The sequence below is a fragment of the Antechinus flavipes genome, chromosome 1 (assembly GCF_016432865.1).
Source record: "Antechinus flavipes isolate AdamAnt ecotype Samford, QLD, Australia chromosome 1, AdamAnt_v2, whole genome shotgun sequence".
Classification (NCBI taxonomy): domain Eukaryota; kingdom Metazoa; phylum Chordata; class Mammalia; order Dasyuromorphia; family Dasyuridae; genus Antechinus; species Antechinus flavipes.
The window spans coordinates 596,969,874-596,986,883 of record NC_067398.1 but is presented as its reverse complement, the minus strand read 5'-3'; the positions used below and the strand labels follow the sequence as shown (position 1 = coordinate 596,986,883).

Sequence of the window (17,010 nt, the reverse complement as noted above, 5' to 3'; positions counted from 1 at the left end):
TGAATTAATATCTCTTTATCATATAATATACACATAATTACTTTATATATCATGTAACAAAATATATATTATATCATATCTATCCTTCTATTATACAAACCTGTAGTATGATTGCTTAGTATTTGGGTGGGTGGTTCTCCAATTTCTAGTTCAATGTTGATCACTGCCATTCTCTTCTTCCTTCGGCCATTTTCTCTAATTATTTTGGTGATGCGAATTTTGTTAGCTGGTATTTTCAGGAATGAAGCAAGATTTCTAACCAGATTACGAGAACTATAAAAATGATCTTCTGTTATTGCTGGTAATTTAAAGGAAATAAATAGGACTGCAGTAGTATGGACTTCAACAGGAGTAGATCCTTTAACTAAAAGATAAAGCATCTGGTAGGTTCTGTCAAAATAGTTTTCACCTGAGACTGCTGAATTCAAGCTAGGAAGGTATCCTCCTGTTTAGGAAAACAGTCAGAATAATGAAATTAAAAATGTTTTTTTGTCTTATCTATTCCATTGATCATGTAGCATTTAGTACTTTGAATTTAGAGAATTCAGAAAATTTTCTTCTTAGATTTTATCACTTTATTCCTTATGTTAAAGAGAAAACACTCATACTACTGATGTGGAAAATAAAAATACATTACTTTAGCAACATATTGTTAATAACCACACAATAAAAAATACTAGCATTAAACTTATATATCACTATTATACCTATCATAAATTCATCCTATTTGTTATATAAATAATGTACCCAAATATACTTATGTATTTTTATCTCCAATACCCAGAATGATAAATGAAGTATATAAAAAAAGCATTTGTTGTGTTGTTCTATTTAAATGTTAAATATTTCAAAGATCAATTACAAATTCAACTTAATTCACTAAAAATCTATTGAGTACTTACTATGTGTCAGGCATTGGTTAGGCACCGTAGATACAAAGATAAAAATTAAACATGTGCCACAAAAATCAACTTGACTTTCATTCTATCTCTTACCAAAAGCAAGCAAGGCTTGCTGTTTTCATTAAAAACAAAAGCACACAATAAAGTGTGTATTAAAAGTTTCAAAGGTACATTACTGCAATAATGCCAATTTACTTTTTATCTTATAGAAGCATCAATGAATTCCAAATGAACACATTTTTCCCCTGGGACTGATATCTTCAAAGGTGACAGAATTCAAATGAAATTTTTTACTATTTTAATAGTGTCCAAGAATTTGTGGTTGGTTCATTGCAATGTAACAAACACACACATATGTATTTATATATAAATGTATACACATATATATTTATATATATGTATACACACATTTTTTAAAAAGTAAATATGAAGCTGTCAGGATAAGGCATCCCTACTAAAAAGGAAATTTTAAATTTAGGAAAATCAGACACTTGATGGTACTCTTTAAAATCAAATAACCATCATGGTCCAATGGAACCCAGATTTGGGGTCATAGGACTTTAGTACAAATATTGGCTCTGCAAGTTAGTATCTACTTGACCCCCTTGGTAAATTAACTAACATTTCTGGGCTTCACTTCCTGATTTGTAAAATGAAATAATTGGATTAGATGATCCCTTCTTAGGTTAAAAAAAATTCACCTTCACAATGAAGATTCAGATCCAGAGGGAAGAACTAGAAACATTTTGAAAACTATCAAAGAAAGAAAAAATAACCAATAGCAATTAGGTCTATCCAAAAAATTGAACTTGAGAGGTACTAATTTATTTGTTCCCAACTAGAAATCTTCAAAAAGAATGTATCATTATCAATTGGCTTATAGGAGAGACTCTTGATCTAGCATGAGTTAGACTAGATGACTTCTGAATTCTCTTCCGAATCTGATATTCTTAGATTCTGTGATCACTCTCCACCTGCTTTGTAACAGGGTTATTTGTGAGTGGATTGCTTACATTTCTCTCTCAGAATGATTGTGGAGTACTTACATTGACCTTCACAGCTAGTTAATGATTATTTATCATTAATTGGAATGGATAATTTCATTTTTGAAAGATGAAGGAAGAAACCAATTGCTCAGTTGATTAACAAATATTTATTAAGTGCATACCATGTGTCAGGTATATAAATTGTTATAAATCGGGGGAGAAAAGACAAGAAATGTTTTCATAAGAAAGGAAACTCCAGCTTTGTACCTGGTTCTGAGCAACAAGAAAGAAGTCATTGCTGAATAAGGAAAAAAATGGCATTTGGAGAACAAATGATCATAAAATGATAGGTTCAGAGCTAGAAAGAATCTCAGACAACCTATTATATTTCTTTTATTTTATATACAAGGAAGCTGAGGCCCAGTGACTTGCTCAAGATTACAATAGTGAAAGCATTGTAAGCAGCAGAGCCAAAATTCAGTTAGGTTCTCTGATTCCAAATTCCATGATCTTTATATGGAAATTCTCCCTCCCAGTTCATGTCCCTCTTCTTTTCTATCACAAATTCTATGATGAAGGGGGATTCAGGGTAATGAAAGCTATTACTTTTGAGCTACTTTTAGAAATCTTTGAAAGATTGTGAAGAATGGAAATGATCCCAAAGGGTATGTGAAGGGCAAATAACATGCCAATTTTTTTAAAAAAGGGTACATGTACTATAGGTATGCGTTCTTACCTATGTGATCAGTGTTTCTATGGACACATTTGTGTGGCATATTTGTCAGGGCAACCATAATCTCCTTGCCTCTCTGGGCTGACATATTCTGGTCTATACTCACATTTGCATATCTTGGGGATAGGGAGGATCAGAGTAGAAGGACAGTCACATTCATGGCCAATTTGCTATCTTACTACTCTTTCTCTTAGGATGATCCTGTATTAGGGAAGGCTATACTCTGACTACTGACCTCTTTAGCTTCTAAGGCCCCATTAGTATTCTGAATACAAAATTAGTGACAATGCTACCATTTTATAAAAATGTATTTTTGGTATTGTAATTTCAGAGGGATTATTACTTGTTGGTAGGTGAATGTTAAATTCACAGTCCTTCTGTTGATGATTCCATACTGTATTTTTAGGACAAACCAATGAATTGTTCACATAGACATCCAGACGCTGAAGAGTGGAAAAAAAAATCGCTACTCGAACAGCCTGTTAAAAATAAACGATATAATATAACCTTTGGTTCCTTTAAAACACAGAATATAAAGTAAAGCTATAAATTCCTAGAAGCTGAGGCAACTAGTTGGTGTAGTGGATAGAGCACTAGCTCTGAAATCAGGAGAACCTGAGTTCAAATGTGACCTTAAACACTTAATACTTCCTGGCTGTGTGACCCCTGGGGAAGTCATTTAACCCTGATTACCCCAGCAAAAAATAAAAATAAATAAATAAATAAATAAAAAATAAACAAATTACTAGAAGTCCAATGATTTTTGTTGTTGTTGTATAATTTCCTATCTAATACAGGGCCTCACAAAGTACTTAGAATGGACTTAATGTTTTTAAAATATTTAGTTCTATAAAATGAGCACATGTATAACATTGTATAATTAAAATGAAGTTAAGCTATAAAAAATTTGGCAGAAAATGTATTGAAAGTCAGTTGACTTGAGAAAAATATGTTCTGTCTCTTCTTTCAATTTCATTTTTGTATCATTATGTTACTTAGATTCTCTTAATATCATAAAATAAAATGTAATCCTAAATTAAACTGCTTTCTAATTTTGAATCATTCTCTAGAAAATGACTAAAATGTCTATACATAATTGACTCAGAGATTTCCCCCGAGCCATATACACAAAGAGATCAAAGACAGAAAGGCCCCATATATCTACAAAAATATATACAACAGTGTTTTTTGTGTGTGTGGTAGTAAGGGATAGGAAAGAAACTAGATGTTTGCTGATGGCGAACAGTAAACATTGTCATAGCATGAATGTACCAGAATAGCTTGACTCTAGCTCTAACACTTTACATAAAGTCATCTTTAAAGACATCTTTACTGTGTCATTTATCTGTTTCTACCTCACTTTTTTTCAATGAAAAATGAGGCTAGTCTTACCAAGTTTGACCTAATTTATTATATTTATCTACTAAAAATTGTACCAAGCTTCCAAAAAGCAAGGTCATTTAAGGATTTATAGCTCTTACAGTATAATCAAAAATGTTGGAAGGTATGTCATAATCTAGAAATAATAAATATACCCTAATAGACCATATAGTCAAGGGATATTTTAAAATAGATACTATTTCAATTAATTCTGATGCAATTCTTTAGAAAATATCTCATGAAGTAGCACATTGTAGTAATAAGAACAGTGGTCTAGAGATAAGATTTGGTTTCAGTTGCAGTTTCTATTACTTGCTAACAGAATGACCTTGTGAAAGTAGAATCATTTTTTTGGACTTCAGTTTCCTCATCTGTAAAATGGCAATAATAATATTTATACAACCCATAGTACTGAGTTGTAACAAAAAGTTCTTTGTAAATTCGAAAATGCTATGGAAATATTAGCTTTTTATACTCATCACTACATTTCTGAAGAAAGAAGTATAGAAGGAAGATGACACTTTGGCACTTACTAAGTGTGTGACCCTGGGAAAGTCACTTAAGTCTACCTCAGTTTCCTCATCTGTAAAATGATGTGGAGAAGGAAATGGCAAATCTCTCTCTTATCCCTGCCAAGAAAACTCCAGATAAGGTCATGAAGAGTTGAAATTGAACAAGAACAAATTCTTGATACATGACTAGCCCATTTCCTTTGTTATTTCTACATAGCTTTGATGATATCTTTTAAGTTATTTCTAACAAATCTATTTTCAAGTAATTATTATCAGATTAAAAAAATTATTCTATTGTTATTTTAATGTGTCTAAAATAAATATATTTTCTATTTCATCAAAAGCCTTTTCTGCAATTATTAACAAGGTGATTTAAAAAAAAAACTATTTTATGGATTTTCTTATCAAATGTGTTATATAATATTGTTGTTTTTTTTCTAAAATTAACAATGCTTTCATATCTGGTAAATTCCTATTTGAACACAATGAATCCATTTCTTAAACACTGTATTATTCTTTTCATCCCATTTTATTGGATATTTTTGCAATAATATTCATTAATTACATCGGCCTCTCTTCCACAAATTTCTGCATTGTTGTCTTATCATGGTGAATGTGACCCTACATTTTCAAAGGCTATACCAGTAGATTGTAAGCTTTTGGCCATTACAATCATACCGGAAAGATCTGTAGAGTCCCTCCAATAGACTAAATCTACATTACAATAAGTCTAGCAAAATGTAGAGAAGCTGATCATCAGTATGCTAGACACTTACTGATGATTTCTTTCTCTGTGACAATCATGGGTAATGGGTTTGGTCCAGGATTAAACAGGAAGAAAGTCGATATGATCATCTTTGAGAAACTGTAAAATTTTCTCCTTTAGTTCCAAACTTCTCACAGATACAAGATACATATTTTACATAGTAATATTGTTGCTATGTGATTTTTATTCATGAACAATGTAGTTTCTGAAGATTAAAAAAAGGGAGTAGTACCCAGAAAATTATTGATAAGGCTCCATGACAAATAAGGAAATATTAAGGAGAATCAGAATAAAGAATGACATTAAGGAAATATATGATAGAAAAAATGATGGGTTCATCTTTTGGTCAGAGTGGGATAATAACACATTCCCTACTGGTATCCTTAATATGTCAGAAGAAATTGAAAAGGATCCCTAAGCATGTTGAATGAGGTTTTGTGGTTATCTTATGGTAGAAAGAGGATAGGGGAGGCATAGGATGGACAAATATCAATGGATTGTGATCTATATAAATAGGAGGAACATTCACATCAATGAGATCGCAAATTTGTTTCAGTGTATGAGCCTATATATTATATTCCTGCTCATTCTACTTAGATTTTTTAAAAAAAGTATTAAATACTTACTATATTCTGGGTATTATCCTAATTGTTTTATAAAAATTATCTCATCTTATTACCACTACAACCCTGAAAGATAGGTGCTAGTATCATCTCCTTTGTATAAATGAGAAAACTTGAGGCAGACAGGTTAACTGATTTGACAAGGGTCAGACAACTATTAAGTGTCTGAGGCTAGTTTTAAACTAAAGGTTTCCTCACTCTATTCACAGTATCATCTAGGTGTCTCTATTTTTAGTTACATGAAAACTGTCATTAATGCTGACATTTTTTGATATATGATATTTTTCTTCTTAGTTGCTTACAATAAGTTTCTGTAGTTGTAATTTTAGAGTTTGAAACAATGTTAATGTGAAGTGAATCTGGGATTTATCTCTGTTAGTATACTGTGGATTCTGTCCATTTGTAATCTTTCCCTTAATTTTAATAAATCAATGAGACCTGGGGACATGATTTCTTGAAATATTGTGGTCAGATTCCAAATTTATTAATATTTTGGGTGGTTCAATAATTCTTAGATTATCTTTGACACTACTATTTCATATCTATATATCATTTTATTCTAGTTCTGTTAATGTTTGTTGTTGTTTCTATTGTTTCTGCTAATATAATTAATTTCTCAATAAATCTTTAGTTTTATTTATGTAATATATGAATAATTTCACATTGTTAGTCATTATGAGATTTACATCTGTGTAGATTTGCTTTTTTTCATTTAGTGTACTTATCATTCCTTTCTTGCTTCATTTGCTTTCTAAATAGAATAGCTATGATTTCTTTTTACTTTCTAGCTTCATTTGTAGCAAGATTCTAATAAGGAGGATAGATATGATTAATATCCTTCAGTAATATACTCAATGGGGGAGAAGAGCAGCTTCTAGCATGCATTGACATAATCTATCTAATTTTAATGTGGTGCTCTTTCTGTGCTGTGTGATGATGAGAAGTCTTCTCCTTGGCTGCAGATTTAAGAGGAATCAATGATTTCAAAGTCAGTCAACCAGAACTGAATATACACAGCTGGCTAAAGAGAACAGTTAGTTCAATAGTTATTATGTCAATAATTGAGACAATAACACATGATATCCCCAGGGTTATTTCTTGACTTGCACATAAATTAGATTTAAGTGACACTGATGTTCTCTTCAGCACACTTTGTCACTTTATTTGTTTCTCTTGACTTGCTTTAGCTCATCAATGTCTATTCTTAAATGTGGTATCCACAACTGTAGTAAAAATAAGTAGCTCTAGAGTGAAAAATAGCTGGGAAAAATTTTTGTAGCCATATTCAGGAAAGGTTTAATAATATTCTGCCTTACCTTGTTTTGCTCAACATTAAGCAACATTAGTCGAAGATTCTGAGGACTGGTGCCAGTAAAATAAATTTCATAAGATTTGTTTAGGGCAACAATGCTATGAAATAGTGACAACCTCTTCTGACATGTGTACCCAGCACACCAACCATGATCCTGCGGCCCTAAAAAACAAAGAAAGGTCACCTTTCTCCAATCTTAAAAATAGATTATAAACATAAGAAAATGTAGGATAATTTGCCTGAATTGTGCAATTAAATCCTCGTTAGAAATAATACTTCCAAAAAGCTCTGTATAGTAATTAACCTAAAAAAGAAAATAGCCATAATGAATCTCATCATTTGTATAAAATTATCAGTGTGAGATAATTAACAATGGAACTTATTATCCTTAACTCAAAGTGCACCCTTCTTCCGATCATTATCATCTGTCTGTCTAGTCAAAAGAATAGAAATCTCAAAGTCCTTTTCAACTCCTCATTTTCCCATACCCCACATCTTCAATTGGTTGCAAGTTCTGTTGATTCTACCTGCTCATCGTGTCTCACATCTATCCCCTTCTCTATCTACACTATAACATTTCAAATTCAGGCTCTCATCACTTCTTGCCAGTAATAGTGCAAAAGGTTCTTGATTGGTCCCTACTAAATTGGTCCCTTTTCCAATTCATCTTCCACAAAGCTATCAAAATACAGTTCTGACCATGTCACTCTCCTGTTCAATAAATTCCAACAACTTCCTCTTACATCTGGATTAAACAGAAACTCCTATTTGTCATTTAAATCCCTTTATAACCTGGCTCCAAACTATCTATCCAGGTTTCTTATGTCAATATCCTCAATCTATTTATAATATTGCCAAACTGGCCTTTTTGCTGTTTCTCACATATCACCTTCCATTTCTGATCTTCATGTCTTTGAATAGACTTGCCCCATTCTTAGAAAGCATTCTTTTCTTCCCTCTGCTTTTTTAGAATCCCCAATTTTCTTCAAAGCTCATATCAAGTGTTATCTCTTACATAAAGCCTTTCCTGATGCCCACAGGTATTTTAGCCTCCTCTTCAAAATTATCATTTATTTATTTTATTTGCATTTTATGTGTAGTTATGAGTACATGTGGTTTATTCCTATAGTATGTAAGTAAGTTCCTATAAATTATAACCAGAAAAATTTCACCTTTGTCTTTGTGCCCTCAGTCCCTAACTAAATACTTGATACATAGTGGCTGCTTAATACATTGTTCAGGCTCTAAACTCCACATAATGAAACTTAGAACTTACCTGTCTAGCTTAAAACTAACCTGTCAATTTTTCCTGTTAAACTCTGTTAGATGCTGTAACAAACAACTTTTGTGTTCAGCAGAGGATTGCTATTACATGCTAGTAGATGAGGAGAAAATTTACTAATTCAGGGTTAAGTGAAGTATCCCTACCTAAAAGATTCTAAGTGTGATTAGTTTAAATTTTCCTATATGTTATTGAACTTGTGATGAACAAAAGTGGAGTAGACAACACTGTTATATTTTTCAATGGAAACTCCTATTATATGTTTTATAATTATTGACATGCCCTCACTCAATTTCACATTAATCTTATAACCTTTGCCAAAATTTCTAACCTTCTTAGATATTAATTTATTTACTTTTATATAATTTGAGTTACTTTGCAGTTTGAAGTAACTTGAATAAACTCTTAATTTAGTCTTATTATGGAATGAATTTTTTGATCTTATTCTGTGACATGAGCAATTTTTATGTATTTTCTCTTGTTGGATTATTAATACAAATGAGAAATAGACTTTGAGTGGTTCAGTGACTTGATTGTAGACAAAATGCTTGTGAATGTTCTAGGATCAATTAAAACCCAGGTTTCATTTGACAGGCATTAAGCCCTACTGTCTTTTTTTAGAAGATGCCTACAAATATTTAGAGGATGGGATATTTGGGAACCTCATGATCACATCTCAAGAATGGTCTCGTATTTTTTACTTCATTTTAAAAAATGGAATCTTTGTGAAACCTGTTGTCCTTTTCCTGAATATCAGCTACAGAAATTGGAAGCAAATGAAATAAGCTTCAGCAACCAATTGGCCTCAAGGAAATTCTGTCCATTTAGTAAGAACATCCAAATGAGCAGCTCCTGTTTCTCACTCTCTAGATAGTCTTTCAGAGAACAATGGATGCATTTTCATTTAGACTCAGGCCTTTTTTCATTTGTAGGTGTGCGATATTGAAGTCCAACTTCCATAGAAAAAATATTTTCCCATTATTTCAATTTTGAAGTGTCTGGGATAATAAATGTATGAAACACTGACTGAAATACTGAATAATGGATCTTGATATATTTATTCATAAGCTTTTATTGAATTTCCTGCCGTCATGAAGAAATATCAATATTCAGAGCTGAACTTCAGTCAGAATTATAAATCAATCTAAATTTAGAATGCAAAAATAATGCATTTTCTCAAGTGAACTTTTTATTTATCAACATCTAGGAACATATTCTATTTTGATAACATCTCTACTGTATTCTTGGTGTGTTTTGGGGTGGGGGAGAAGAGGTAGGATTGAACAAAACTACAATGTGTATAGTTGTGGGTTAGAAAGAGAAATACTAAAAATATCATACTACCAAACACATGAAATCTGATTTTTATATAGGTGTTATAGTGGATAGAGAGCTGGGCTTAGAGTCAGGAAGACCTGAGTTGAAATCCTGCCTTTCGATTAGTTTTGTGACCTGGGCATGTCATTTCATCTCTCTGCTTCAGTTTATTTGTCTATAAAATGGAAATAAGAATATAATCTAACAGGTTGTTGTGAGGATCAAAGGATATAAACATATCCTTAAACATATAAAACTCTTTACAAATCTTGAAGCACTATATAAATGATGATTTTATTACATTATTATTATAGATAAGTTTAAGACAATGAATTCCATATTTTTACATGTTGTATACTAAGCTACCACCTAAGTGGATCCAAATCCATGGAAGGTGAGAGAGGTAGAAGTTTGGGTGGCAAATGGACCATAGCACTTTTGCCTAGCATAGTCTCTTGTATAAAATAGGCACTCTATAAATATTTTATGATTCAAACTGAGTTATCAGGGTCCAGCTATAGCAGGATCAGCTGAGAATAGTCTTAGTGGATGTAAGCCATTAGCTCCATATCTTTAGGCAGTTTGCAAGACTCATCTACTTGAATTTCCAAGATGTACCTTAAAACTTTCTCCCAGAACAAAAAAATTTCTAGATTGTAGATACCTCCCTTGGAATTCTCTAAATGTCCTTTATCAAATGTCATTTGGCTTTTAATTCATATAAGGCAAATGATAGTATTTAAAGAGTCAGGAATATTTTCTCATTTATTTTTAGTCAGTTTTTTTCTAATACAAATAGGAAAAGCATGATTATATGTATTTTTTGTTTAAAGTAGCCAGTTTGAAATAGTTGCTCTACTTTACTAATATGTAAGACATCAAAGAAGCCAAGTTTTTTTCCTGAATATAGGTTTGTTGTGTTGTGTTTTTTTTTTTTAATTTGCAAACAGAAAACATGGAAGAAAAAGATTTTGAGTTAAGAATGTGCAGTAAATAATTATAGCATAGTTTAAAAATTTGGCAGGTATTTGTTAAATGTCTCATATTAATGTAGTCCATTTTGATTTAATACTTACCATTAATAAGATCAACGTAACCATCAGCAAATACAGCCACTGGAGAAAGTCTTCGTATTTCTGTATCAGAATCCAGGCTTTCAATAACCATCATGGCATATTCCAACCCAAAACACTGATAGCTCTGCCATTCAGATATATATTTACAGGTTGAATCTCTAATGATTCCTAGAATCAGATGCATAGACAATTTTGTCAATGAAAACAAATCTCTTCGGATACATAAGATCCTTCTTACTATAACAAGTATATAAAATTTATTAATAAAAATCTATCTCCAGTTCTTGGCTATATTTGTTTCCATTGCTTTAAAAACAAGAAAATCTCCTCAAACCTTTATATGGTGCTTTCTCTGAAATAGGCATTTTGCTGCCATTCAAGTAAGTGAGCATCACTTTAGGAATTCTATAGTCTCCCACTCCAAGTTGATTATTTCCATTCCATTCATATTCAGCTTGTGGTATCACTGAACCAGGCCTCCCCAGGAAAGAACCATCAATGTCTTTAAGAAAAGCTTTCTTTTTGGCATCACAGACCATGTCTACACAATCTGATGGATTCACTTTACTAGGTAAAAAAGGCAAAATTAATCATTATTTAGTAACATCAATATTCATTTGTTAATCAAAATCCCATTGAATATTTGTCAACATTCATTATAACTAAATAGCATATTTTTACTAACATTTTGTTGAAGTCTGTATTTCATCAGATTATTTTTGGTCAACTGTTGAAAATGTCTTTAAATTTCAATAAAAAAGACTGTGGAACATAATAAAAATGATTCTGACATGCTAAATATCATTGAGTAAATCTTAATATTTATTTAATGTTTATAGATTGTTTTCAACATTCCATGTACTTATTTACCAAGCTCATAAGTGGTATTACATGCAAAATAGAACAGAATTGCCTTTTTTGTATTCTTGATGCTTAGCACACTGCCTGGCATATAGTAGGCATTTCATAAATGCTTGTTAATTAACTAATAGATATTAGAATACCCCTTCCATGAATAGTTGTTTTTTTTAATTGGGAACTAGAAGACTGAAATAGAATTGATAGACACTAATAATAGTAACCATAGCGTTAATGCAGCAGTTCTCAAAGTGTGATTTGAGGATTCCTGAGGGACCCCCTGACTCTTCTGGGGTACCATAAAGAGCCCATGAGATCAAAACTACAAGAGATCTTCATATTCATATTGACTCTCTCCCTGTTTTTTATTTCCAATCTCTCACATGTGTACAATAGAGTTTTTCAAAGGTCATATGACCTATGAATTAAAGATTTTGCTGCAAACATGAAGACTAAATTAATATTTTGCCTTACAAATGGAGTCCCAACAAAAATTCCTTCTTTTACTAGAAGCCTTCTCCAATCTTTCAATTCCAGTGCAATTCTACTGTAAATTACTTAATTATTCTCTTAATTCTAGTGTCTTTTTTCTGTAAATTACTTCAAATCAAGCTTGTTTTATATATATTTATATGCATGTTACTTCAATTAAATTGTAAACTTTGAGGACAGGAAATATTTTTTGCTTCTTTTTGTATTCCTAATGTTTGGCATAGTATATAATATTCAAAAGTAGATGAATTTGCTGTTTTGTTTGTATTCATCTGGTACCAGCACTGGCTAATCATAAAAAATCTTTTAAGTGAATATATGGCTACCTACACAAATGGTGCTGAAAAGTGTTTTTTCAGCCTTTTATGGTTTGTCATGAATAATTGTGTAATATTTGCATTGGCAGGATTCAAGTCAATGATACCAAACTGTACTAGAAGTCATTGTATTCTTTACTACCACACATTTGTAGCTTTAAAAAAACACATTTTCATTCTATAAGGTCCTGTTGAAGTAAGAAAATTATAAATTTTACTAAATCTCAACTGTTGAGGTCTTTTATTCAGCTCTGAAGTGCCACAGCATCATATATATATAGGATAGAATCTTTAACAAAATAACAACTCTTTTATAGCTCTTCACAGCTAGGCATTATAGATTCTTCTATATATACTTCAAATATACCTTTTTAAACCCATTGTTCTTTATGATGATAACAATTTTCTTTATTCTGTTATTATATCTTTTTATTTGTAATGAGAGACAAATGAGAATTCCAAGCACATTGTTTTCACAGACAAAAAATTTGGTAAGGAAGGAAAGGTAAATAGCCATAATAGGTAATAAATATTTGAATAATTCTGGGAATTGTATTATAGCAGCATGCAAGGAAGTTTACATAACCAGTTTAATTCTTCCTATATCAATGAATTAGCAAGTATTTATTAAATATTTGCTCTGTATCAGGGTGATACTGCATTTTGGAGATACACATAGAATGAAGGAAATAATCCTTACTTGTAAAAAACTTATATTCTCTAGGGGAGACAATAAGGAGATAGACATACATACACAAATACATATATACGTGTATATGTAAATATACAGTTATACAATAAGTATATATAGATACATGCAGAAGAAATACACAAAGAATGCAAATAAATAGAAAGTAGTTAAATACATGGTAAGTAGAGAAGAAAAGTACTAGCATTTGGGGTGGGTGGGTCCAGGAAAGGTTTCAGGCAGAAAATAGTGCTTGAGGTATGTCTTGAAGAATGAAAGAGAGGTTCTTAGTATGGTACAGTCAGTACAATAGCACAGAGATGGGAGATGGAATATTTTGTGCGAAAGACAGATAGATAGAAGATCATTTTAGGAGATGCCAAAGTATAAAAGTGGAAGTAATGTTCAGTAAGGTTGAAAAGATAAATTTATACTAGGTTATAAAGAATTTTAAAAGCTTAACAAAGGAATTTAAATTTAATTATACAAGCAAAAAGAAGCCATTGAAGTTGATTGAATAGAAGGATACCATGTTTACATCTACACTTTAAAAAATCACTTTGGGAGTAGTGTGGGATGGACTAGAGTGGGGAAAGACTTGAGGTAGGGAAATGGTCAAGAGATTATTTATAATACTTTAGACAACAGGTGATTAGAACCTATGACAGCTGTATGCATAGAGAGAAAGGATTACATGTGAAAGATGACAAGTGAGAAAAATGACAGATTTTACATTTGTTTAGATACGTATAAGTAAAGGATAATGCTGAAGTTATGAATCAGATGAATAGAAGTACGGTGGTACATTAGCCCGAAGTAAGGAAATTTGGAGGAATGGTTGGATTGTTTGGTGGGAACGAAAATAAGTTCTGCTCTTGATATGCTGAGTTTGAGATGCTTTCAGAATTCCAATTTGAGTAGGGAGTTAATAATGGGCAATTGAAGGCCAGAGACTGGCCAAATATATAAATCTGGGAGTCATTATATATGGAGACGATAATTAAACTCATGGAAACTAATAATGTTATGAGGAAAAAGTATACAGAAGGAAAAGACTGTGGCACTTAAAAAAAGGGAATAATAGATATTGCATAGGTACTTTTTACCTCACAGTATCTGTGACTGGAGTTACATAGCCACTTACTTTTAAGCCAAGCCTGTTTTTAACACTTAAAAGATGGTGCTTAATAAACTATAAGCTTGAAACGTTCTGCTTAATAATAAATGCATTCCCAAACTTAATCCTGCACATTATATTAGTGTTACATGGAATCTTAGTGGTTTTCAAATGGGTAATATTTTTGAGTTTATACCACTTAGTTATAGTTTTGGTATCCTAACCCATATATGTAATATATCCTTTATGTATATGGGAAAATGAACACCAAGATAGAAATAATAAAAGTTTGACTTCAGTAATCTAGTGCAAATGAGCATTACCTCAAATCAGGTCTATGTATAAATATTTTTGACTGTTCAGTTGTGTTAATTGTCTGTATGTTTTTCACATGGATTGGATGTTGTAAATCTTCATTTAAAGGGTTTGTCATGAACATTACAGCAGTTTCATCTGAACAAACATTTTTAAATCCAACAAATGTAGAATCTAAAACAAAAAGCAACACAAAATCACCTGTCATACTTGTTATTTAAAAACAATAATGAAATAAAAAACATTTTGTATGACATTCTAATCTCACACTTATCTACCAATATCACTTTATTCAAAGGGATTTCTTGTTTGTCTGAGTGTAGTGAATTTATTCAGAAATACAGACTCAAAAAGAAACAGCAACACAAAAATACATATACTCAGGTATGTTCATTTTGCAAGTTTTTGCTATTTCTTTTTATTCCAAAAACAGGGAGTCCAACTGGAGAATAAGTTTTAATAAGGTACCTTCATCCTTATCACATTCTGTCTTTTGCAGCTCTGTGTTCTGAATTTTAAAAGAAGAGTAGTTATCTGTGCTTCTTAATGAAATATGGCTTGGCTTTGCAAACACATTTTTATGCCAATATAACTCCTTTAATTTTCTGCAATACATTTGTTGTAGAATTTAGAGCTGGAGGGAACCTTGGAGACCACCTGGCATAACCCCCTCATTTTACAGATAAGGAACTTCATTAAAATAAATATGAAATGTTCTTTTCAAACTCCTTGTTATATTTTAAATTGGTTCTTTGCGATCAAAGAACCTTATGTCAATAAGAGTAAAATGAAGTGAAAAAAATAGGTAAGGGAATTTGAGGCCAAATTTTTCTCATGAGCTATCTCCTTTGTAGAAGTAACTCAGTAAATGAAACCCTAAAGAAATTTACTATAGAAAATTGGATTGAAGTGAACAAGCTCTTTCATTGTATGCCTAATGAGTTAGACAGGAAAACCAACTTAATCTATAATTGTCTGTATGGGCTGCTGTTATGATCATAATCATTTTCATTTCCTTTGTTAACAGTTAAATAATTGTCACTTTTTCACTTCTCTAGGTAATATACTGGGGGATTGGTTTTGAAATTTACCTTATAGATCTTTGACTTAATTTTTCTTATTTCAGTGATTCATACAAATATTAATTTTAAGTTTTTTGTTTTTAGATGTAACTATAAATTATAAAAATAAATTTCCTCTTTTATTTTCAAACTATCAATTTACTAATAAAAAATTTTAAACCTACCAGAAACTTCCAACAATCCACTAATAGCATTGTAACTCATAAGCCCTGCATGAGGTTTCCTTGGTGCCATGTTGTGTGCAGAGGCAAAAGTGGGCCAGCAGATTCCACTTCTTCCACCTTGTCCCAAAGGGAGAAAATATGAAATTTAGCTAAATATTTATTTGTACAAGCAAATCTCAACTTTGCAAAATACTCTACCTGAGGGAGGTCTGGCACTCCGATGGGCAGCAGTAAGTTCAATATTGGGATCATCATTGGTGAGGACATCAGAACAGTTAAATTGGGGGCTGCTTCCTACAATTAATAAGTTCTAGAAAACAGTCATTTATTATATCTGTGATAATATGAAATATTCTTAAGATAATAACAATAACAGTGATACTGAATTTGTCTGAAATAAATTATAATTAAGAAGTTTAAAGGTAGATTAGAAGCTAAAATATTGAATCCTCAAAAAATGCATTATTCTTGGAATCTCTTTTTTGGGGAGCATCCTGATTATTATCTTTTTTTTTTTTTTTTGCTAATTGTACTTTGTGAAAGAGTTTTCATTTATTACCTTAATTCGTACTGTTTTGCTGGATATTTTGTGAGATGTTGCAGCTGGCAGATATATAATGGGAAGAATTCCCATCCCATTGTCAACCAAGGTCACATTAGAGACTTGCACACTCTCTGTGGTCTGCAAAACATTTTTTTTTTTGGACATCATAGTTCTGAGGGCAACAAATAATAAAAATCAACAAATCATTAGGAATAGAGTATATTTACCTGGAAATAGATGCCATAATCCCAGCATTTCCAAATTGTAAATCCCTGTATATGGGAACACCCAGGAAAGCCATCTTGGTTCATATAAACACCATATAAACCTCCATGAGCTTCATTGTTATGCCATTTTTCTGCAGAATTAGTTTCATCTAGAAAAAAATGCAAAACAATTATGAAATGAGCAAGGCATGATTTCTGTTTTTATTAAGCTCACTTTTTAGTTTAACAGAACTTTAAAAATTGACATCCACTTTGATTTTTATGTGATGACAAAATAATGTTATATCTATCATTTGCAGATCATATTATTATTATTT

At 31.5% G+C, this 17,010-nt stretch overlaps 1 protein-coding gene across 1 annotated transcript in view; it reads right to left on the bottom strand.

Annotated features, from left to right (window-relative positions):
- Positions 1-17,010, bottom strand: part of PKHD1L1 (PKHD1 like 1) — a 167,411-nt gene that overhangs the window by 9,317 nt on the left and 141,084 nt on the right. The window contains exons 64-73 of the mRNA XM_051970994.1: positions 16,694-16,842; positions 16,482-16,604; positions 16,121-16,232; positions 15,923-16,039; positions 14,685-14,850; positions 11,224-11,456; positions 10,890-11,057; positions 7,219-7,376; positions 2,965-3,100; positions 101-445 (exon numbers count right to left, since the gene is read on the bottom strand). Coding sequence (XP_051826954.1) covers positions 101-445; positions 2,965-3,100; positions 7,219-7,376; positions 10,890-11,057; positions 11,224-11,456; positions 14,685-14,850; positions 15,923-16,039; positions 16,121-16,232; positions 16,482-16,604; positions 16,694-16,842 — 1,707 coding nt within the window. The remainder of the gene's footprint in view (positions 1-100; positions 446-2,964; positions 3,101-7,218; positions 7,377-10,889; positions 11,058-11,223; positions 11,457-14,684; positions 14,851-15,922; positions 16,040-16,120; positions 16,233-16,481; positions 16,605-16,693; positions 16,843-17,010) is intronic.